The sequence below is a fragment of the Ursus arctos genome, unplaced genomic scaffold (assembly GCF_023065955.2).
Source record: "Ursus arctos isolate Adak ecotype North America unplaced genomic scaffold, UrsArc2.0 scaffold_5, whole genome shotgun sequence".
Taxonomy (NCBI): domain Eukaryota; kingdom Metazoa; phylum Chordata; class Mammalia; order Carnivora; family Ursidae; genus Ursus; species Ursus arctos.
Window position 1 is genome coordinate 81,526,228 of NW_026623067.1, and position 24,401 is coordinate 81,550,628.

General features: G+C 36.4%; 1 protein-coding gene across 1 annotated transcript in view; it reads right to left on the minus strand.

Annotated features, from left to right (window-relative positions):
- The window catches only part of SLCO6A1 (solute carrier organic anion transporter family member 6A1), a 96,835-nt gene that overhangs the window by 64,343 nt on the left and 8,091 nt on the right, over positions 1 to 24,401 (minus strand). The window contains exons 2-7 of the mRNA XM_048221110.1: positions 23,370 to 23,630; positions 20,294 to 20,479; positions 18,364 to 18,460; positions 13,818 to 13,836; positions 9,978 to 10,080; positions 9,031 to 9,143 (exon numbers count right to left, since the gene is read on the minus strand). Coding sequence (XP_048077067.1) covers positions 9,031 to 9,143; positions 9,978 to 10,080; positions 13,818 to 13,836; positions 18,364 to 18,460; positions 20,294 to 20,479; positions 23,370 to 23,630 — 779 coding nt within the window. The remainder of the gene's footprint in view (positions 1 to 9,030; positions 9,144 to 9,977; positions 10,081 to 13,817; positions 13,837 to 18,363; positions 18,461 to 20,293; positions 20,480 to 23,369; positions 23,631 to 24,401) is intronic.

The following is a 24,401-nucleotide window of genomic DNA, read 5'->3' on the forward strand; positions in this document are numbered from 1 at the left end:
AGTTAAGATGGCGGAAGAGTAGGGGACCCCTTTTTCAGCCGGTCCCCTGAGTTGAGCTGGATAGGTACCAGACCAGTCTGAACATCCACGGAATCAGCCTGAGATGCAGGAAGATACATCTGGATCTCTACAAATGAACATCTCCAGCGCTGAGTATTGAGGTACGAAGCAGGGAGCCTTGAAACCACGCACAGATATCAGAAGATAAACGGAAGGGGGAGGGAGCCGCCGCGTTCGGGCGCCGGGAAGCGGTAGCCACCTGCACGGGGGAGCGGGTGGACTCGCGGATGGCACCCGCAAGAGAGCAGACTGAGACCGTGAGCCGGGGAACGCGCGCCACCAGGCTGAAACGGACCTCCGGTGTGCTCACCGGAACCAGACTGAGACCGGGAGCTCCGGGAGCAAACGGGGGGCAGCTGGCGGCTGGCGATGTTAGAAACACAAAGGACAGAGACGCGCTGGCCCTGGAAGTGAGGGCTGGGACACCGGCTGTGGGGCACACATCCCAGGATGCTGCAGGGTTGAGCAGCACCAACAGAAACAGAGTTAAAGTGGCCAGAACATCAGTGGAGAGCGGTCCGCGATCCCTCTGTTCTGAGACAGAGGCTGAGATTCGGCTACTGCTGCTCTGACTCTCAGAAGAGGCACAGCAAACCGCCAGGGAAAGCCGCCAGAGAACAAAAGCCTGGAAAGACCGGCTCACAGTGTGCCGACCCCCATCCCCCCTCGCAGGGGACACGGAGACTCTATCCAAACAGGGTTGTCTGAGTATCGGCGTGGCAGGCCCCTCCCCCAGAACACAGAAGGCAGGCTGAAAAATCAAGAAGCCCACATCCCTAAGGTCCCTATAAAACAAGGGCGCACGGCCTGGGTCCTAGTCAATAATTTGGGCTCTGGACAACCCCGCAACCTCTCCTCATCAGAATAACGAGAAGGAGAAATCACCCCCAGCAAAGAAAAAGCAATGAGTCTGTGGCCCCTGCCACAGAACTAATGGATATGGATATAACCAAATTATCAGAAATGGAATTCAGAGTAACAATGGTCAAGATGATGTGTTGACTTGAAAAAGGTATTAACGAAAATGTTAATGAGAATATAGAATCTCTAAGGGAGGAAATTAGAGCGAATCTGGCAGAAATTAAAAATTCTATGAGCCAAATGCAGTCAAAACTAGAGGCTCTGATGGCCAGGGTGAATGAGGCAGAAGAACGTATCAGCGAATTGGAGGATGGGTTAGTAGAAGAGAGAGCTAAAATAGAAACTTGGCTCAAAAAAACCCATTCTCAAGAATGTGGGTTAAGGGAGATTACTGAGTCAATGAAACATTCCAATGTCAGAATCATCGGCATCCCCAAGGGGGTGGAGAAACAGAGGTCTAGGAGAGATATTTGAACAAATTGTAGCTGAAAACTTCCCTAATCTAGCAAAGGAAACAAGAATTCGTGTCCAAGAGGCAGAGAGGACCCCTCCCAAGCTCAACCACAACAAACCTATGCCACGTCACGTCATAGTGCTTTTCACAAATATTAGATCCAAGGATACAGTATTGAAAGCAGCCAGGGCAAAGAAATTTCTCACATACCAAGAATTACGTCAGACCTGTCTACACAGACCTGGAATGAAAGAAAGGGTTGGGGGGCATTTTTAAAGCTCTTTCAGAGAAAAACATGCAGCCAAGGATCCTTTATCCAGCAAGGCTGTCATTCAGATTTGATGGAGAAATAAAGACCTTCCACAATCGCCAGTCATTGACCAATCTCGTAACCACGAATCTAGCCCTACAGGAGATATTAAGGGGGGTTCTATAAAAGTAAAAAGGTCCCAAGAGTGATACAGAACAGAAAGTCACAATCTATAGAAACAAAGACTTTACTGGCAACATGGCATCATTAAAATCATATCTCTCAATAATCAGTCTCAATGTAAATGGCCTAAATGCCCCCATAAAACACCACAGGGTTGCAGATTGGATAAAAAGACATGACCCATCCACTTGCTGTCTACAAAAGATTCATCTTGAACCCAAAGATACATTCAGACTGAAAGTAAAGGGATGGAATACCATCTTTGACGCCAATGGACCTCAAAAGAAAGCTGGGGTAGCAATTCTCATATCAGACAGATTGGATTTTAAACTAAAGACTATAGTTAGAGACACAGAAGGGCACTATATTATTCTGAAAGGATGTATCCAACAAGTGGATATGACAATTATAAATATATATGCCCCCAACAGGGGAGCAGCAAGATACACAAGCCAAGTCTTAACCAGAATAAAGAGACATATAGATAAAAATACACTGATAGTAGGGGACCTCAACACCTCACTATCAAAAATAGACAGAACACCCATGCAAAAACTCGACAAAGAAACAAAGGCTTTGAATGCCATACTCAACGAGTTGGACCTCATAGATATATATAGAACACTACACCCCAGAACCAAAGAATACTCATTCTATTCTAATGCCCATGGAACATTCTCAAGAATAGACCATGTTCTGGGTCACAAAACAGGTCTCAACTGACACCAAAAGACTGAAATTATTCCCTGCATATTCTCAGACCACAATGCTTCGAAATTGGAACTCAACCACAAGGAAAAATTTGGAAGAAACTCAAACACTTGGAGACTAAGAACCATCCTGCTCAGGAATGATTCAATAAACCAGGAAATCAAAAATCAATTTAAACAATTTATGGAGACCAACGAGAATGAAAACACAATGGTCCAAAACCTACAGGATACTGCAAAGTCAGTCCTAAGGGGAAAATACCTAGCCATCCAAGCCTCACTCAAAAGAATAGAAAAATCTAAAATGCAGTTTTTATATTCTCACCTCAAGAAGCTGCAACAGCAACAGAAGGACAGGTCTCATCCACGCACGAGAAAGCAGTTGACCAAGATTAGAGCAGAAATCAATGAATTAGAAACCAGGAGTACAGTAGAGCAGATCAACAGAACTAGAAGCTGGTTCTTTGAAAGAATTAATAAAATTGAAAGACCACTGGCAAGGCTTATCCAAAAGAATAGAGAAAGGACCCAAATTAAGAAAATTATGAATGAAAAAGGAGAGGTCACAACCAACACCAATGAAGTTGGAAGGATTATTAGAAACTTTTATCAACAGCTTTATGCCAATAAATTAAGCAATCTGGAAGAGATGGAGGACTTCCTGGAAACCTATAAACTACCAAGACTGAAACAGGAAGAAATTGATTTTTTAAACAGGCCAATTAATTATGAAGAGATTAAAACAGTGATAAACAACCTTCCAAAAAACAAAACTCCCAGACCAGACGGTTTTCCTGGGGAATTCTACCAAACATTTAAAGAAGAAATAATACCTATTCTTCTAAAGCTATTTCAAAAAACAGAAACAGAAGGAGAGCTACCAAACTCATTCTATGAGGCCAATATTACCTTGATCCCCAAACCAGGCAAAGACCCCATCAAAGAGGAGAATTACAGACCGATTTCTCTAATGAATATGGATGCCAAAATTCTCAACAAGATCCTGGCTAACAGAATCCAACAGTACATTAAAAGGATTATCCATCATGACCAAGTGGAATTCATCCCTGGGATGCAAGGGTGGGTCAACGTTCACAAATCAATCAGTGTCACAGATTTTATCCAAAAGGAGAAATTCAAAAATCATATGATTCTCTCAATAGATGCAGAAAAAGCATTTGAAAAAATACAGCATCCTTTCCTGATTAAAACTCTTCAGAGTGTAAGGATAGAGGGTACATTCCTCAATCTCATAAAAACCATCTATGAAAAGCCTACAGCAAATATTATTCTCAATGGGGTAAAGCTGGAAGCCTTTCCCTTAAGATCAGGAACACGACAAGGATACCCACTCTCACCACTATTATTCAACATAGTACTAGAAGTCCTTGCAACAGCAATCAGACAACAAAAAGGGATAAAAGGTATCCAAATTGGCAAGGAAGAAGTCAAACTGTCTCTCTTCGCAGATGACATGATACTCTATATGGAAAACCCAAAAGACTCCACCCCCAAACTACTAGAACTTATAGAGCAATTCAGTAATGTGGAGGGATACAAAATCAATGCTCAGAAATCAGTTGCATTTCTATACACGAACAATGAGACTGAAGAAAGAGAAATTAGGGAATCCATCCCACTTACAATAGCACCAAAAACCATACGTTATCTTGGAATTAACCGGAGACATAAAGGATCTATATTCTAGAAACTATAAATCACTCTTGAAAGACATTGAGGAAGACACAAAAAGATGGAAAAATATTCCATGCTCATGGATCGGAAGAATTAACATAGTTAAAATGTCCATGCTATGCAGAGCAATCTATACTTTCAATGCTATCCCGATCAAAATACCGATGACATTTTTCAAAGAACTGGACCAAATAGTCCTTAAATTTGTATGGAACCAGAAAAGGCCCTGAATCGCCAAGGAACTGTTGAAAAGGAAAAACAAAGCTGGGGGCATCATAATGCCGGATTTCGAGCTGTACTACAAAGCTGTGATCACAAAGACAGCATGGTACTGGCACAAAAACAGACACATAGACCAATGGAACAGAATAGAGAACCCAGAAATGGACCCTCAGCTCTCTGGGCAACTAATCTTTGATAAAGCAGGAAAAAACATCCAGTGGAAAAAAGACAGTCTCTTCAATAAATGGTGCTGGGAAAATTGGAATGAAACTTGACCACTATCTCACACCATACACAAAGATAAACTCCAAATGGATGAAAGACCTCGATGTGAGACAGGAATCCATCAAAATCCTAGAGGAGAACATAGGCAGCAACCTCTACGACATTGGCCAAAGCGACCTTTTTCATGACACATCTCTAAAGTCAAGAGAAACAAAAGATAAAATGAACTTGTGGGACTTCATCAAAAAGCTTCTGCACAGCCAAGGAAACAGTCAAAAAAACTAAGAGGCAGCCCACGGAATGGGAGAATATATTTGCAAATGATGCTACAGATAAAAGACTGGTATCCAAGATCTACAAAGAACTTCTCAAACTCAATACATGAGAAACAAATAAATCATAAAATAAGCAGAAGATATGAACAGACACTTTTCCAATGAAGACATACAAATGGCTAAGAGACACATGAAAAAATGTTCAAAATCATTAGCCATCAAGGAAATTCAAATCAAAACCACACTGAGATACCACCTTACGCCAGTTAGAATGGCAAAAATAGACAAGACAAGAAACAACAATTGTTGGAGAGGATGTGGAGAAAGGGGATCCCTCCTACATTGTCGGTGGGAATGCAAGTTGGTACAGCCACTCTGGAAAACAGTATGGAGGTCCCTTAAAAAGTTAAAAATTGAGCTACCCTATGACCCAGCCATTGCAATACTGGGTATTTACCCCAAAGAAACAGACGTAGTGAAGAGAAGGGCCATATGCACCCCAATGTTCATAGCAGCTCTGTCCACAATAGCTAAATCGTGGAAGGAGCAGAGATGCCCTTCAACAGATGACTGGATTAAGAAGCTGTGGTCCATATATACAATGGAATATTACTCAGCTATCAGAAAGAACGAGTTCTCAACATTTGCTGCAACATGGATGGCACTGGAGGAGATAATGCTAAGTGAAATAAGTCAAGCAGAGAAAGACAATTATCATATGGTTTCTCTCATCTATGGAACATAAGAACCAGGATGATCGGTAGGGGAAGAAAGGGATAAAGAAAGGGGGGTGATCAGAAGGGGGAATGAAGCATGAGAGACTATGGACTCTGAGAAACAAACTGAGGGCTTCAGAGGGGAGAGGGTGGGGGAATGGGATAGGCTGGTGATGGGTAGTAAGGAGGGCACGTATTGCATGGTGCACTAGGTGTTATACGCAACTAATGAATCATCGAACTTTACATCAAAAACCAGGGATGTACTGTATGGTGACTAACATAATATAATAAAAAAACATTAAAAAAAAATCACGGCCACTGACATAATGCTACAATGCTTAAAGGAAAATCCTATACTATGCAGATTTTAGTCTCACCGGCTTTTGAAATATATTAGATCTATTAAGAAGGACTTGCCAGTTTTTCCTGACTTAGCCGCACAGTTTGGCATGTGGTCTAGTCAGTCCTTTTGCAGTTATCTCAATAAAAGAACAATAAAGCTATCTCTATTTGTGGGATTCCTTTACTTAAGTTTCATAAAATACTTGGATGTTACTTTGCAAGAAAATGTGAACTAGTGATCATTCCTTCAACATCAAATATTTGTATATATATTATACATATATAATAAGTTTATAATACCATGCTTAAATACTGCATCATCTTTTTGAAATGTTAACCAAGAAGGCTCACTCAATATGGACAGCACCACTCAAGTATATAACTTAGTTAAGGTAATGATAACATGAACAGCCATCACCAAGTTTATGCATATCGGGCATTATCTACTATGTCAAAATTACATCCTGCTTTATAGTTATTTCAAGACTCCATCAATTTAATACCAACCCATTTTAAATATGTTAAAAAGTGAAGGAAAAAAGTATGTCTCCAAATGAAAGAAATATGGATATTTGGTAAGGTATCACAGTAGTGAGTGCTACATAATGTCCCTGAGGAGTAGTCCCTCTAGTAGTTAGGCCTGCTAACAAATCAGAACCTATGGATAAAGAGAGATCTGATGCATCATTTGCCTTTTACCCCTTGGATAACCACTAGTCACAAAGAGAAGGCTAGAGCTTACTCTCTCTAAAACTTTACCAAAGAACAGGATGCTACTCTTGGGTGGTCAGAGTCTCTAACAGAAGTCTGACTTTTGGGCTTAGGTAAAAAGTGACAGACCCTAACAAGAAAATTTCTCTATGATCTACCACAGAGAAGCATAAACTTACCTTTAGTTTACTTTCTACTCATCCCCAGAGAGTCATAGCATCTCTCACCCTTACCTGATGAGGGATTATTACCATTACCACTGCTTCACTCCACTCTTCCTTGCATGAATTCTTTAATAACCTACATTGCTTAACTGACTCACAAGTAACCACCAACTTAATAGAAAACACTGGCTGACTCCCTTAGGATCAGAGAAGAAATGCCCTACTTAAATTTCACCAAAATGAAAAATAAAATAAAATAAAATAATAAAATAAAATAGAATAATTTCACCAACATGGCTCAATAGATACACTTTACTGAGAAAGTCAGCTTTGGCAGGTGCTAAACCATGAAACAAGGCAAACAGTGGGAATTTTTCTAATCTAGTAGGCTCCCTAAAGTGTGGCCCGTTATCCCTGTTTTCTTTCTGAACTCAGCCTGGTATATGATTAAAGGCAAGAGCCTAGATACATAAGCTTTCTGTTGGATCTGGATATTACATGTCCATATGTAGATTTTAGAACATTTGCTTTCCCATATTTTAGGTTTTAATTTATTTTCTTTCTTTTTTAAGACTCCAGAAGCTCAGATCATATTGCTATGTGAAAGGTTTACTTTTTTTTCTTCTTATACAAATCATTGTCAATAGCCCTGAATTTTATAAATGCCAAGTAATTCTTTAATTGGTTCTTGCAATTGGGTCCTATATACTAGCTGAATAAAAATTAACCATTTTTAATACCGAGAGAAAACTTCCTGTAACAACACCTAAATCATACTGCCTTTTCAATTCTCACCCCACTGTAATCCATTTTTTACACAAAGTCATGTTTTAAAGTTCTTAAAACATCATTCCCTAACTTATATTAGTGACTTCCTATTGCATTGAAAACAAAATCTAAAGCTCTCACAATCTCCCACAAGGACCTTCAAGAGCTAGCCTTCTGCTTATCTCTCCAACCTAGTATTCTTTCACTCTCTCCACCAAGCAGCTATGCTTTAAACATACAAGTCTTCTCTAAACTGAACATAGGCAAAAACTTTGCTGCCTCAAGATGTTTCCACATGTGTCTCTTATGCTTGAAATTTCCTTAATGACCATTCTTTGCATGGATAATTCCTTCTCTTGCTTTAGGGTTTTCTATTTAAATGCTCCCTGTTCAGTGAAGCCTACTTTGACCTATATCTAAAGTACATTTTACATGGAATTTTCTCTACACAATTGTCAATCACTTGTTTTTAATCTGTATTTTTTAAGATCTGAGACCCACACAACAACACAGCTCCATAAAGGCATGGGTGTTAGTATCATATCTTCAATGCGATTCTGCCCACAACATAAAGGATAAAGTTATGAAGAGGAGAAGAGGAAGTAAATTGAATACAGAATCACTATTTAGAAGCTGGGTTTTTTTTCAGGATGCCAGGATGGCTCAGTCAGTTGAGCATCTGACTCTTGGTTTCAGCTTAGGTCATGATCTCAGGGTCGCGGGATCGAGCTCCACCACCCACTCCACATACAGCGTGGAGTCAGCTTGAGATTCTTTCCCTCTCCTCCCCCCTCTGCTCCTCCCCTCTCCTCCTCCCCCTGCTTGGACTCACACACTCTCTCTCTTTCTCTCTCAAATAAACAAACAAATAAATAAATAAGATCTTTAAAAAATTTTAAAAAGAAGTTGGGTTTTTAAACCCCACTATGTCTGTATTGTAGGCCGTGTTTCTCACGTAGAGAAACAAAGATTTCTTCTCTATTTGATATTGAGATATTTTCCATAAAATATGATGTTTGCAAGAATATTTGCTAACTTCTAGAGTTCTCTGCTACGTCATTTAACCATAATAAAAAGATGTTGATACCTGTAAGTTATCTCATTAAATGTCTTATTTATTTCTTCAGGGAAAGAACAAGCACAAAATAACACAAAAGTAAAATTAAAAGAAATAGGAGGAAAATATTAGTACCATCCTCTGACACTAGCCATGTTCCTGGAAATGCCACTTAGTTAAGGCGGGTCCTATTTTACATTATCTATAAAATGAATAAGTTAATTAAGACTTTGAAAGTCCCACTCAGATTTAAGTTGAACACTTTATGGTTATTTTCTTACATCCACTACAGGTCAACTTATTTGGTTTGTTCATGAAAAATATTTTACTTTACCCAAATAGTAGCAAATAAATCCTTGATATTAATCGGTCCAAATTCCTGATCTTTAATCTCTCCATCAAATGGATGAGGATGTTTACGCTTCTCAGCTTTTATCTTTGCTGTACCTATATGATAAGAAATAAAAGAATCTTATGGCATATTTGAATAATTAACACAGACAAATATATGCATACATCTTAATAAACCCAGTTTTTCTTGAAATGACAAGTGAGCTATTTGTGAACAGGCTAAAGTCAATCTAATTAAGTAAAAAGCACATTTTCCTAAAACAGTGCTGTCATAAAGAACATTCTATGATAATGAAAATTTTCCATAGCTGTACTGTCCAATACTGTAGCAATGAGCTATATGTAGCTATTAATACTAGAAATCTAGCTCCTATGACTGAGTAAATGGGTTTCTAATTTTAATTTAATTTGACATTTAAATAGCCACATGTGGCAAGTGACTATAGTACTTGACAGCACAGCCCTAAAATGTAAAAGAGTAATTTTGACATTGCTAAAAATATTTTGTGACAATAAAATGTACTGTCATTAGGAAAGTATTTGATTTCTCTAATGTTACATATTATTTTTCAGTGTTTTCAAAAGAATTTTAATACTATTTTAACTTATAATATTTCTTTAAGGTAGTACGTATATTAAGTAATGCTAGGTAAGTAGATTTAAACGTGTTTCTTTCTAAAGAAATGTTATGAACTCTAGCATTTAAAGAATGACAAGAAGCAAAAATACATACTAATGAAATCTGGCACATAAATAAAATAATATTTGGCCACATCCAGCTTCATTTGCTCAAATAACACTAACCTATATGTCGCCATAGCTCCATGACAAAAAGAAATGTAGTTCAGCCATATTCTGACATGAGGAGATGGGGGTGGGGACAAGGAATCTATTGTTTTTTAATTTAACGAATTATATTTTTATAGTCACCTCGTACACTGTGTGGAAAGCATGACAATGGTATCAATGTAGACCATGCAATAAGTGAGACCAAACCAAAATAAATCCACCAATTCCGCAGCTGCCTTTGATGCTCATCACTGTCATCAGCACTTTAACAGAGAAAAAATTTAAAATTTCAACATTGTGTATTTCATTACGACAATGCCATAATCAAACAGAAAGAGAGAAGAGAGAAATGGAACATTTTCTGTTAATTTGTCCCTACTGTTTTGTTTTGCTGATTGTGAGTCCTCCAATTATATAGCTTTCTTTTATCCTGCAGGAATATAAATTTTTCCCTTTTCTTTCTTTTCCCACATCCACTCAGGTGCAAAAGTAATTCTTTGTTCTTTTTAACTTTTTTTTCCAGCAGAATCCATGTGTTTGGAAGACTATCCTTTTAAATCTCACCTATCCTTTAAAATCACTCCTGCCCCTTTAAGTCATGCACACCCTTTAGGGCAAGCCTGGACCTCTAAGGTACACAACTAACTCTTTATCTGGCATCTGACCCTTTAAATCACCTATACTTGGAAATCTCTTTCTTAAATTCCTTCTCTGACTCAACTCAGATTGAGTGTTAATTACCCTTCTAGTGATCATACCTAATCACCCATAGGACTCTTTGTTAGGCTTTGTCTTCCCTCTTCTCTGCAGTTTTTCTTGGTCTGCTTTTGTAGACTTTGCGGTGAGTAGGGTGGGATGGGAATGTGTGAAGGATCCTGTGCTGGATTTGTTGATTTTCTCTTTTTATTCCCTGTTCATTTGCAGTTTCAGCATTCTTTGTCTTCAGTCATGCTAAGGCCATGATCTTGGGAAAATTTTCATAGTTGTGAAGTTATGTTATATCATTTAGGGAGAAGATTTGGGTGTGTTCATTACCATACAGTTACCACTGTCTTCAGTTCCACAGATATTTAACACCTTGTCTAACATTCTGTTGTGGGAAAATACCTATATACTCAAGAACCACAGTTTTGAAGGTGCTGGTTTCTCACAGGCAATCCTGTTGTCAACAGAGACCTGATGAGGAGCTTGCATACTGACCTTGCTTTTCATAGAATGTGGACAATATTCCCAGTTCTATTCATTAATGGGACAACTCTTTATCCATTGCTACGTTATTCAGGGGTACAAGTTCCAACTTGCAATGCTACAAGGTTGAAATCTGGAGTTCCATTACCCAATAGGTATATATATCTGTATATATTATGCACAAGGAGTTTCAACTCTAGATTGTCATTAGGGTTATGTGTTTCCTCAGTGATTATAATATTTAGAAATTTTCTTTTTTTCTCTTTTTGTTTTTGAATCCAGCTATGTATTGTAACCATGTGCACTATGCTACATATGATTATTACATATGTGTAAATAATTGATAACCAAGAAGACTGAGGAAATTAAAAGTGTAAACAAAGAACAAAGGGAAAAAAAAGTATAAGCAAAGAATTTAATACAGTGCACTACAGATCAATAGATTTTCCTCCTACTAGAAATAATTAAGAAATTAAATAATAAAGATTCTATGCACAATACTAATGAAGTACTTCAAATTACTAGGAATAAGCTTAGTGGAATATTTTCAATAAGAAGAATACCTTCCTGGAGAAATAAAAGAACTAAAATCGAATCAAGTCAAAATCAAAAAGGATATTAATGAGATGCAATAAAAAATGGAAGCACTGTTAGGATAAATGAGGCAGAAGAGAGAATTAGTGATATAGAGACAAAATGATGGAGAATAAAGAAGCTGAGAAAAAGAGAGATACACAACTACTGGATCATGAGGGGAGAATTCGAGAGATAAGTGATACCATAAAGAGAAACAATATTAGAATGATTGGGATCCTAGAAGAAGAGGAAAGTGGGGGGCAGAAGGTATATTTGAGCAAATTATAGCTGAGAATGTCCCTAATCTGAGGAAGAAAATAGATATTCAAGTCCAGGAGGCACAGAGAACCCCCCTCAAAATCAATAGGTCAACACCTGAACATATAACAGTGAAGCTTACAAATCTCAATGACAAAGAAAAAAATCCTGAAAGCAGTTCAGGACAAGGACTGGTATGATATATTCAGGGTGCTAGACGAGAAAAATATGCAGCCAAGAATACTTCATATCAGACTGGATAAAAAAGCAAGACCCATCAATATGCTGCCTGCCTGCAAGAGACTTATTTTAGACCCAAAGACACCTCCAGATTGAAAGTGAGGGGGTGGAAAACCATTTATCATGTTAATGGACATCAAAAGAAAGCTGGGGTAGCAATCCTTACATCAGACAAATTAGATTTTAAACCAAAGACTATAATAAGAGATGAGGAAGGACACTAGATCATAAGTAAGGGTCTATCCACCAAAAAGATCTAACAATTGTAAATATTTATGTCCCTAACATGGGAGCAGCCAACTATATATACCAGGAAATTAAAGAAGAATTTTTAAAAATTCATGGGAACAAATGAAAATGAAAACACAACTGTTCAAAACCTTTGGAATGAAGCAAAGGCAGTCCTAAGAGGGAAGTATATAGCAATACAAGCCTTTCTCAAGAAACAAGAAAGGGCTCAAATACACAACCTAACCTCATACCTAAAGGAGCTGGAGAAAGAAGAGCAAATAAAGCCAAACCCAGCAGAAGGAGAAAACTAATAAATATTAGAGCAGAAATCAATGAAATAGGAAGCAAAAAAATAGTAGAACAGATTCTACTCAACAAAATTAGGACCTGGTTCTTTGAAAGAATTGGTAAGATCGATAAACCCCTGGCCAGACTTATCCAAAAGAAAAGAGAAAGGTCCCCAAATAAATAAAATCATGAATGAAAGAGGATAGATCACAATCAACACCAAAGAAAAAAAACAATTATAAGAACATGTTATGAGCAAATATATGGCAATGAATTAGGCAATCTGGGAAAAATGGATGCATTCCTAGAACCATATAAACTATCAAAACTGAAACAGGAATAAATAGAAAAAATGAACAGACCCATAACCAGCAAAGAAATTGAAGAAGTAATAAAAAATCTCCCAACAGGAACGCCTGGCTGTTTCAGTCACTTAAGCATCTACTTTTGGCTCTGGTCATGATCTCAGGGTCCTGGGATCGAGTCCCACATTGGGCTCCTCGCTCATCAGGGAGCCTGCTTCTCCCTCTGCCTGCAACTCCTCCTGCTTCACTCGCTCTCTCTCTCTGACAAATAAATAAATAAAATATTTTTTTAAAAATCTCCCAACAAACCAGAGTCCAGGGATGGATAGCCTCCCACGGGAATTCTACCATTTAAAGAAGAATTAATACCTATTCTTCTGAAGCTGTTTCAAAAAATAGAAATGGAAGGAAAACTTCCAAACTCTTTTTATGAGGCCAGCATTACCTTGATTGTCAAACCAGACAAAGACCCCACTGGAAAGCAGAATTATAGACCAATATCCCGGATGAACATGGATGCAAAAATTCTCAACAAGAAACTAGCCAATAGGTTCTGACAGTACATTAAAAGGATTATTCACCACGACCAAGTGGGATTTATTCCTGGGCTGCAAGGGTGGTTAAACAACTGCAAATCAATCAATGTGATATACTACATTAATAAAAGAAAGGACAAGAAGCATATGATCCTCTCAACAGATGCGGTAAAAGCACCTGACAGGGTACAGCATCCTTTCTTGATTAAAACTCTTCAAAGTGTAGGGATAGAGGGAACATACCTCAATATCATAAAAGCCATATGCAAAAAGCCTAAAGCAAATAGCATTCTCAACGGGGAAAAACTGAAAGCTTTTCCACTAAGGTCAGGAACACGGTAGGGAAGTTCACTCTTAGCACTGTTGTTCAACATAGTACTAGAAGTCCTAGCCTCAGCAATTAGACAACAAAAAGAAATAAAAGGCATCCAAATCAGCAAAGAAGTCAAACTCTCACTCTTCACAGATGACACAATACACTATGTGGAAAAACCAAAAGACTCCACCAAAAAATTTCTAGAATTCATACAGGAATTCAGCAAAGTAACAGGATATAAAATCAATGCACAGAAATCAGTTGCATTTTTATACACTAACAATGAGACAGAAGAGAAGTTAAAAGAGTCGATCCCATTCACAACTGCACCAAAAGCCATGTTACCTGGGAATCAACCTAACCAAAGAGGCAAAGGATCTGTATTCAGAAAACTATAGAACACACATGAAAGAAATTGAAGAAGACACAAAGAAATGGAAAAATATTCCATGATTGTGGACTGGAAGAACACATATTGTTAAAATATCTAGGCTACCTAGAGTAATGTATCCATTCAATACAATCCCTATCAAAATACCATCAACTTTTTTCACAGAGCTGGAACAAACAATTCTAAAATTTGTATGGAACCAGAAAAGACCCTGAATAGCCAAAGGAATGCTGAAAAAGAAAACCAAAGCTGGGGGCATCACGATTCCGGATTTCAAGCTCCATTACAAAGCTGTAATCATCAAAACAGTATGGTAATGGCACAAAAAACAGACACATAGATCAATGGAACAGGAAAGAAAAGCCAGAAATGGACCCTCAACTGTATGGTCAACTAATCTTTGACAAATCAGGAAAGAATATCCAATGGAAAAAAAGTCTCTTCAACAAATCATGTTGGGAAAATTGGAGACACATGCAGAAGAGTGAAACACACAAATATAAACTCAAGAAAGACCTAAATATGAGACAGAAATCCACCAAAATCCTAGAGGAGGACACAGGCAGCAACCTCTGTGACCTTAGCCGCAGTAGCTTTTTGCTAGACACATCTCCAAAGGCAAGGGAAACAAAGGCAAAATGAATTATTGGGACTTCATCAAAATAAAAAGCTTATGTACAACAAAGGTAATAGTCGACAAAACCAAAAGACAACAGACAGAATGGGAGAAGATATTTGCAAATGTCTTATCAGATAAAGGGCTAATATCCAAAATCTATAAAGAACTTATCAAACTCAACACCCATAGAACAAATGATCCAATCAAGAAATGGGCAGATGACATGAACAGACATTTCTCCAAAGAAGACCTACAAATGGTCAACAGACACATGAAAAAATGTTCAACATCACTCAGCATCAAGGAGATACAAATCAAAACCACAATGAGATACCACCTCACACTGGTCAGAATGGCTAAAATTAACAAGTCAGGAAAGAACAGATGTTGGCAAGGATGCGGAAAAAGGGGAACCCTCTTACACTGTTGGTGGAAATACAAGCTAGTTCAGCCACTCTGGAAAACAGTATGGAGGTTCCTCGAAAAGTTGAACACAGAGCTACTCTATGACCTGCAATTGCACTACTAGGAATTTACCCCAAAGATACAAATGTAGTGATCCAAAGGGGCACCTGCACCCCAATGTTTATAACAGCAATGTCCACAATAGGCAAACTATGGAAAGAAACCAGATGTCCACTGACAGATGAATGGATAAAAGAAGATGTGGTGCATATACACACACATGTACATACACACACATGATGGAATACTACTCGGTCATCAAAAAAAAAGATATCTTGTCATTTGCAATGATGTGGATGGTATTTGGCTATGGATAGAGGGTATCTGGCTAAGCAAAATAGGTCAATCAGAGAAAAACAATTATCATATGATCTCACTCATATGTGGAATTTAAGAAACAAAAGAAAGGGATCACAGGGAAGGGAGGGAAAAATAAAACAAGATGAAATCAAAGAGGGAGACAAAACATAAGAGACTCTTAATGATAGGAAACAAACTGAGGGTTTCTGGAGGGGAAGGGAGTTGGGGGGAAGGAGTAACCGGGTGATGGACATTAAGCAGGGCACGTGATGTAATGACCACTGGGTATTATATAAGACTGATGAATCACTGAACTCTACTTCTGAAACCAATAATACATGATATTTTAATTGAATTTAAATTAAAAAAGAAAAAAAAGTTATTCTAATTATATTCTTCAAAAGTTATTTGTGTCTTTTTACCATAAATTAGCTAGCACTAAGTATTCAGAATCTTTGCTAACTATATATATAATATGTAATATAATAATGTATAATTATATCATTATAATATATTATGTATATTATATGTCATTGTTATTCTTTTAGCAAATTAATAGTGAAATGGAACCAATTTCTGTGTATTTTTATGTTTATTGGGAATTTGTATTCCTTCCTTTGTGAACTTCCTGCTAATCTTTACAAGTGTTTGCAGGGTTGTTTTTTTTTTTTTTTTTCCTTATGGATTTGTAAAAGAATCTTAATGTATTAAGCTGGTATTCTTTATGTCATAAGTACTGAAGTTTGTGTCATATAAAAAAGTAAATTAAAATTAAAAAAAAAACATGGAATGATCCTTAAATGCCATCAGTACAGTGAAATATCCCTTTGAGGGGAAAAACAGAAACTTGACCCATTTGTCATATTATACAAAAAAATAAATTGAAATTGGACATTGCATTTAAATGTACAACTAAAACCAGACAAGGACACTACAAGAAAAGAAAATTATAAGCCAATATCCAAAATGAGCACAGATTCAAAAATCCTGAACAAAATATTAGGAAACCAAATTTAACAATACATTAAAAGAATCATACCCCATGATCAAGTGGGATTTATTCCAGACATGCAAGGATGGTTCAATATCTGCATATCAATCAATGTGATACACCACATGAACAAAATGAAAGATAAAAATCATAGGATCATATCAATTGATATAGAAAATCATTTGACAAAATTTAGCATTCATTCATAATAAAAACTCTCAACAAACTGAGTTTAAAGGAAACATACAACAACATAATAAAACCATATATGACAAATCAGGAGCAAGAGAAGAATGCCCACTTTAAGTCAACACAGCACTGGAGGTACTAGCCAGATCAACTGGTCAAGAAAAATAAATAAAGGTATTCAAATCAGAAAAGAATGAGTAAAACTGTCTCTGAAGATGACATGATCCTAAATATAGAAAACCTAAAGATTCCACCAAAAAACTGTTGAGGGTATCAAGCCATGACAACATTCTATCAAGTCAGCTATTTCTGGATAATGGGTTACAGAATAAGACCAGTGAAATCTGTAGTTGTCACACCATCACACTTTTTTGTTTTATCAGATGCTCCCTTGTCAGAGGCAGTATTGTGTGAGAAACCACAGGGATGAATATGGCACCTATAAGTCTTTGAATGGTGTTGCTAGAAGAAGCACTATATGCAGATGTTACAGAATAAATGTTTAGACATTTCTCCAAAGAAGACAGATAAATAGTCAACAAGTAAATGAAAAGGTACTCAACGTCACTAATCATTGGGGAAAAGAAAATCAAAACCGCAATGAGCTATCCACCTCATAACTGTCAGGATAGCTATTAGAAGAAGAAGGAGACATAGAAAGAGAAGAAGAAAGAAAAGGTGGAGAAGGAAGAAGAAGAAGAAAGAAAATGATAAGTGCTAGCAAGGATGTTGAGAAATTGGAACCCTATGTACTACTGGTGGAAATGTAAATGGTAGCACTGCTGTGGAAAATAGGATGGAAGTTCCTCAAAAATAATAAAAATATAATTATAATATGATTTAGCAATCCCACTTCTGGGTATATATCCAAAAGAACTGAAAATAGAATTTCAAAGAGATATTTGCTTATCTATGTTAACTGCAGCATTAGTCACAGTAGCCAAGGGGTGGACATAATAAACTAAATGCCCATAGACAGATACAAGGATAAAGAAATATGGCATATACATGCAACAGAATATTATTTAGCCTTAAAAAGTAAGAAAATACTGGTATATGCTATAGCATAGATTAACCTTGAGGACATTATGCTAAGTGAAATAAGCCAGTCACAAAAAAGACAACTACTGCATGATTCCACTTATATGAGGTATGAAAAGTAGTCAAAATTGTAGAAAGTAGAATGGTGGTTTTCAGGGGCTGGGGAGAAATGGGTAAATGGAAGTTATTGTGTGATGGATACAGAGTTTTAGCTTTGCAAGATAAAAAGTTCTAGTGATCTGTTGCTCAACACTGTGCACATGGTTAACGCTACTGTACTATACACTTAAAAATGGTTAAGATGTAAATTTTATGTTATGTGTTTTCTCCACAATTTCTCAAAAAACTGTATGTAGAATTAGTAATAAGGTTGTCATTATAGTGTTTTTAAAATTACATTTCAAACAGTAAAGATAAAAGTGTATATTCTAGATTTATATGTACATATATGTGCATATCAGTCACATTTACACTTTCTTCCTAAAATATGGTTATTACAAATTAAATATATATGTATGTTTATAGGCTACAGTATCGATCCAATAAATATCGTATACAATGTAAACCACAAACAAGGAAATAAAATGGCTTACCTAATTGCAAAAATACTGTTCTCAGTGCCCCTAGTAAGGGATGCTGCTATCACATAACTCAAAGAATATCCGAGTACTACCGAAGCTTCCATTATGCCTAAAAATGAATACTGAACATCAAACAACTACATAAGCCAGCTTTGTCATGACAAAAATTATATCACTGAAATAGATTACTTCTGAAAGCCTCATGGCATACTTTATTAGTCAGGGTCCTCCTGAGAAACAGAACCCATAGGATATTGAGAGAGAGATTTTTAAGGCATTGCCTCATGCAATTATAAAGACTGGCAAGTCCAAATTTGTAGGGCAGGCTGGCAGGTGGGTAACCCAGGTAAGAGTTAATGTTACAGTACTGAGTCCATACCAACGCTTAAAACCCACAGGGTAGGTCAGAAAGCCTGAAAAACTCAGGCAGAGTTTCTGCCTAGCAGTCTGTAGAAAGAATTGCTTCTTTTTGGGGAAACCTAAGTTTTTGCTCTGAAAGCCTTCAACTGATTCGATAAAGCTCGCCACATAATGGAGAGTAATCTGCTTTACTCAGTCTACTGACTGTGTTACTCACACCTAAAAAACAGAGCAGAAACATCTAGACTGATGTTTGACCAAACAAATCCAGCAAAGTTGACACATAATTAACCATCATATATATTACCCAATGCTTGTATTAAAGAAACTTAGATAATCATAATAATTCACTGTATCTTATTTAATCTATATATTTAATGTAATATAAATACATTTACATTTAATATAAATATAAATTCAATATACCTGATCACACTTTGTGGTAGCTTTGTACACTTCACCTTAGCTGCCATGGTGGCAGGAGGTGGCAACTTTTTACAGTGTGTAGATGTGCATTTTAATTTTATTCAGTAGAAGCAAAAGTAAAACAAACAGATCTGTTGCCACCCTCGGCCAACATTAATAAATCACTGCGATTTTTTTTCTAAAAGCAAACATAAATATGAATATCATCTATTTTAATTTATTGACATAACTTTCCTTACTTCTGGTGGAAAAATAATTATTTTGGTGCAAAATGCTAGGTTCTCTTAAGTCACCTTCACAATACTTTAAAGTTTTTTTAAATTTTTTAAAAACTATGATAAACAACTCTGTACAGATAGATGATCTACCAAGACCAGAACTACTGCAACATAAAGAAATACAGATTATTGTGAGATATACCCCTGGGCTACTTATTGTAGGATACCATGGCACAAAAGACTAGAAATAGAAGGTACTACATTGTAGTCAATTAAATAGCATATCACTTCTCTTCTTCATAGGATGAACAAGATTATATTTTCATTAACTTCAAAATATTTGAGCCCCCCCAAAAGGTGAAGTGAGTTAATGCATGTAAAGAGCTTAGTACAATGATGATGACGATTTCAACACCACACTGAATCCAGTCCTGAGGAGGCATGAAACAATATTTCTATCCCCTCATAAACATAATGGCAGCAACTTCCCACCTATGTCCCCAAAGTTTGAAACATACAACTATTCAAACAATCTAATCTAATAATTTGAGACGTTTTCCTAGAGAAATGAAATGCAAGCTATATAGTTTGATATGACAAATATATACATAAATGTTATATGCATTATATATATGACATAATACATAGAGTATCATTCTTATTACTTAAGAAAGTATGTCCTTTTCCCATTTCTCTTTATCTTTTTGATGACTTTCAGATGACTTGTCTACTATTCCAAATCTCAAGCAATTCCTCAGAATTAGGCAGCTCAATGTGATTTTGAAGTCACACATACCATTATCATTTATTATAATGTTATTTTAAGGGCCAATAACTAGCACTTACATGTCTGTTTAGATATGTACACCAAGATGTAAAAGTTCAATAAAATTTCAAAATGGGTCAACCATATTAGAGAGGGGAAAAAAAAAACTTGCCTATGTAAATACCAGCTGAGTGTGTGGCAACACTGTTGTCAATAAAAACTGTTCCAAGGATATAAAGAGGCATTCCTGCTACTGCCTGCACAATCTGCCCCAGGATGAAGGAAGTTACATATTTTGCTTGGAATGATGTTACAGCTTTATTGCAAACCGTGGTAGTCTTCATTTCTTGACAGATATCTTTTGAAAAGATAATTATTTTTTGTTAAATGAGTAAAAAATTAAACATACAACAAATATACAGTATCTCTCACGAAATATTTTACCTTGTACAAAGCTATTTCCACCAGTATGCCTTTTTTTAGTTAACATTTCATTTACACTGAATGTAGCAGTTCTAAAATCAGTCATTATATTCTCATTAAAATGCAATTATAAAAGGAGTTTTATGGGAATACTGGAAAAGATGCATATATTATAAACCAAATATAAATGTGTATGCACAATAACGTATATACACAATTATGTGTGTATTTGTATATACATATACACACATACACAACACACATATGTTCCTCTTAAATTTGGTAACCGGTATCCCTGAATTTTGACACCCAGGAAAAAGTATTTCTAATGTTCTAGATTATCTGTATTATCAGATTATCTTCTGAGTTTAGTTCTATATCCACTTCTTCAGGAATCATCACATTAAATTTGTGTCACTCTGTTTAAATAATTTCCCTTTTCAGGGCACTTCGTTGGCTCAGTTGGTTTAGTGTCTGCCTTCGGCTCAGGTCATGATCCCAGCCAGGGTCCTGGAATCAAGTCCCGCATCAGGTTCCCTGCTCAGAGGGGAGTCTGTTTCTCCCTCCCCTTCTGCCCCTCTGCCCTGCTTATTTATTTATTTTTTAAAATAAATAAGATAAATGAATAATTTCCCTTTTTAGACACACTAACTTCTTCTCATAAAGAGAAGGCATTATATAATAAAAATTTATTTCCATTAAAGTTAGTCATTGCATGGTAACCCACTAGATTTTAAATTCCTTTAGGTGGCTGTCTATCTCTTAAGCTTTTTTTATTCACATGGTTGTAAAACAATAGTAAAGAAGTGTTTCTTGGAATTGCATTTTTTATTAGATTGGTAGATCCAGGCAATGCTATTAGATTGTTCTGATTGTGTCCATTTTGACTGGAATTTAACAAATGCTCTTAAAATATTTTTGTAGAAAACTGGCTAGAGTGCAGATTGCAATATAGTACACTAACGGAAATTTTCATTTGGTTCAGTATCTGTATCAACTGCTAGTTGACTCCATGTCAAGCGGGAGGAGGTGTTTAGAACTGTGATTTAAAATACTGATGATTCAATTTTATACAGATATGTTAACTTGTGGTCACATCAGTATCAACGTGATATTTTAAATACCCTAATCTCATAGTCCCTTGAATTTTTCTCCTCCCATGTACTTGTACTCCACTTAATTGATTTTAAACTTCCAAAAACAATAACTACAAACCTTTCTTAGTTGCAATTTCAAGCATTCCACATTCACTTCTAGTAACCCAATTCCAACAATCCTTAAAACGCACTAGGATTTTGATACTGCTCCTTTTCACCATCCCAATATCCTCTTCTTTCCTTAACTTCTCCCATTGTCATTTTAGCACTTTTAAATCCCTTGCTCTCTTACCAAGTAATCCCTTCGTAAAATTGCAAACCTCATCAAATTAAACTCTTCTCCCTACTCTGCTCTTATACTTGTAAAGCTGAATATGGCTGGGGAAAAACACACGACCATGCAAATCTCACTTTGAATTCATAATTATTAAACTCAAGGAGGTCATTCAGCCTCCTGATAATCAAATATGTCCGTTGTCTGCAGCTCTTGCCTTCTCCCATAAAATTCAGTTTGTTGGTTTCCCTTCTCCTAGGGATCATGGTCCTGAGATTCCTGCTGTCCAACATCTGAAAATAAATGTTTTCCACCAAGAGAATAAAATATTATAAATATATGTGAATATTATATAGTTCATATATTGAGGATATATATCAACATAATGTTTAATATGTGAATTATATAGTATACAAGTATGTTATATAAATTGCATTTAATAGGTACTATTTATTTAAATTGTGAGCATACATCATAAGCATACTTTTAAATATCATAAGCATGTATATACACATACATACACACCTGGAGACATCGTCATGGCTTTTTCTACAATGTCTTGCTAAAGGCCAGTTGAAGGTTGCCAAAATGGGTAGATCCATTTTAACATCGCTATGACCTATACACACTAAGAAACTACCCAACACAACAGTGCCAGGAATAGTGCTTTGAAACTTCAAAGTAACCTTTATCTACTAGCAATAGCAAAAAGATTGTGGAATAAATCTCTCTCTTTTTTTAAAGATTTTATTTATCTATTTATTTGATACAGACAGCGAGCACAAGCAGGGGGAGCAGCAGGCAGAGGGAGAGGGAGAAGCAGGCTCCCCGCTGAGCAGGGAGCCTGATCCGGGACTCAATCCCAGGACCCTGAGATCATGACCTGAGCTGAAGGCAGACGCTTAACCGACTGAGCCACCCCCGAGCCCGGAATAAGTCTTTTTAAAAATGAACAAAGTGAAGAAGCCACTAATCTTTTTAGATTCCAAGTCCTATGCCAAAGAGCAGCTCCCATTTTGAAATGGTAGGAGTCTGATCTTTCTTTTTCTGTGTGTTTATTTATGTATTAATCTGTGCTTTCGTGTATGTGTGTTAAAGTCAAAATAAAGGATTAAGGAAAGCATATTGTGGAAGACGTAAGGAATTACCAAAGTTCTCAAGAGTTTTATAATACATATGAAAACTGATGAAAGAAAAACAATTTCATAAAATAATTATCCCAAAATATTCTTCTTCTTATGCCTATCTCTTACATGAAAGGATATATGATCATGAGAAGATAAGAGAATAGCATATATATGTTAGTAGGGAGCTACAGTTAATTAGCTTAACAAACATGGTAATATACATAGATACAGACGGACGGATGTACAGACAAGTATTACAGTCTATTTTAAGTTCCTAAAGCCAATGTTTAAATGAATAATAATTTCATGCACCTTTTATAATCTTACCTTCAATGTCTACACTTGCTCTATCATTTCCACCACTAAAATATGGAAAAGCAAATAAAAGTGATCCAAATCCTACTAAAAAGGAGGAAAATGTAATCCATCTTGGTATGTTTCCTCTCCCTCCATAGTATGCTATAAACAACACAATCAGGCAAGATGAAATATCATAAGTCAAAGACAACAATAAATTCTCCATGTTGTTCAGATGACTTTCCTTCTCAAAAGTGTCAATGCTCAGATCTACGAGACCAAACACAATACCTAAAATGAAAAAAGAAAAAAAGAAAGCAATAATATGCATTTTAAGAGACAAAAGAGAACACCATTATAATCATTATAAACCAAAACAATTTACATTGATTTAAGTTTATTTTACATTATTTTGACTGTTTAAGATCCATAAGCACATGATTCGTTTTCTAAAATAAGATTCATAAGCACATGATTCGTTTTCTAAAATACTAATAGGCCTTAACCTCTATGAAATATTTGCTAATTAAATTTTTATACCTATTCTGTACCTATTTACTGGAGAATACTCATCTTTTTTAGTCATCTTACTTAGTACTGATCTTTATTTTAATGTATTATAATTCAATTATAAAAATGAATAAATAACAGAGGTGGTTCAATGGGTTAAGCATCTGCCTTTGGCTCAGGTCATGATCCTAGGGTCCTGGGATTGATCCCTGCATCAGGATCCTTGCTCAGTGGGGAGTCTGCTTCTCCATTCCCTCTACCACTCCCCCCTGCTTATGCTCTCTCCCCCGCTTTCTTCTCACTCACTCTCAAATAAGTAAATAAAATCTTTTAAAAAATGAATAAATAACAATCTAATGAATATTTATCTACCACCCAGAATAGGAAATATAACATATTTGAAGCCCAGCATGCACTCCCCAAACACATTCTTCTCTCTCCATAACCTGTATCCTATATTTGAAGTTTATAACTTCTGACTCTTTTAAATCCTTTTTTTGGACAATGTATATATCCTTGAACAATACAGAGAATTGTTTGTCATGTTCCTAA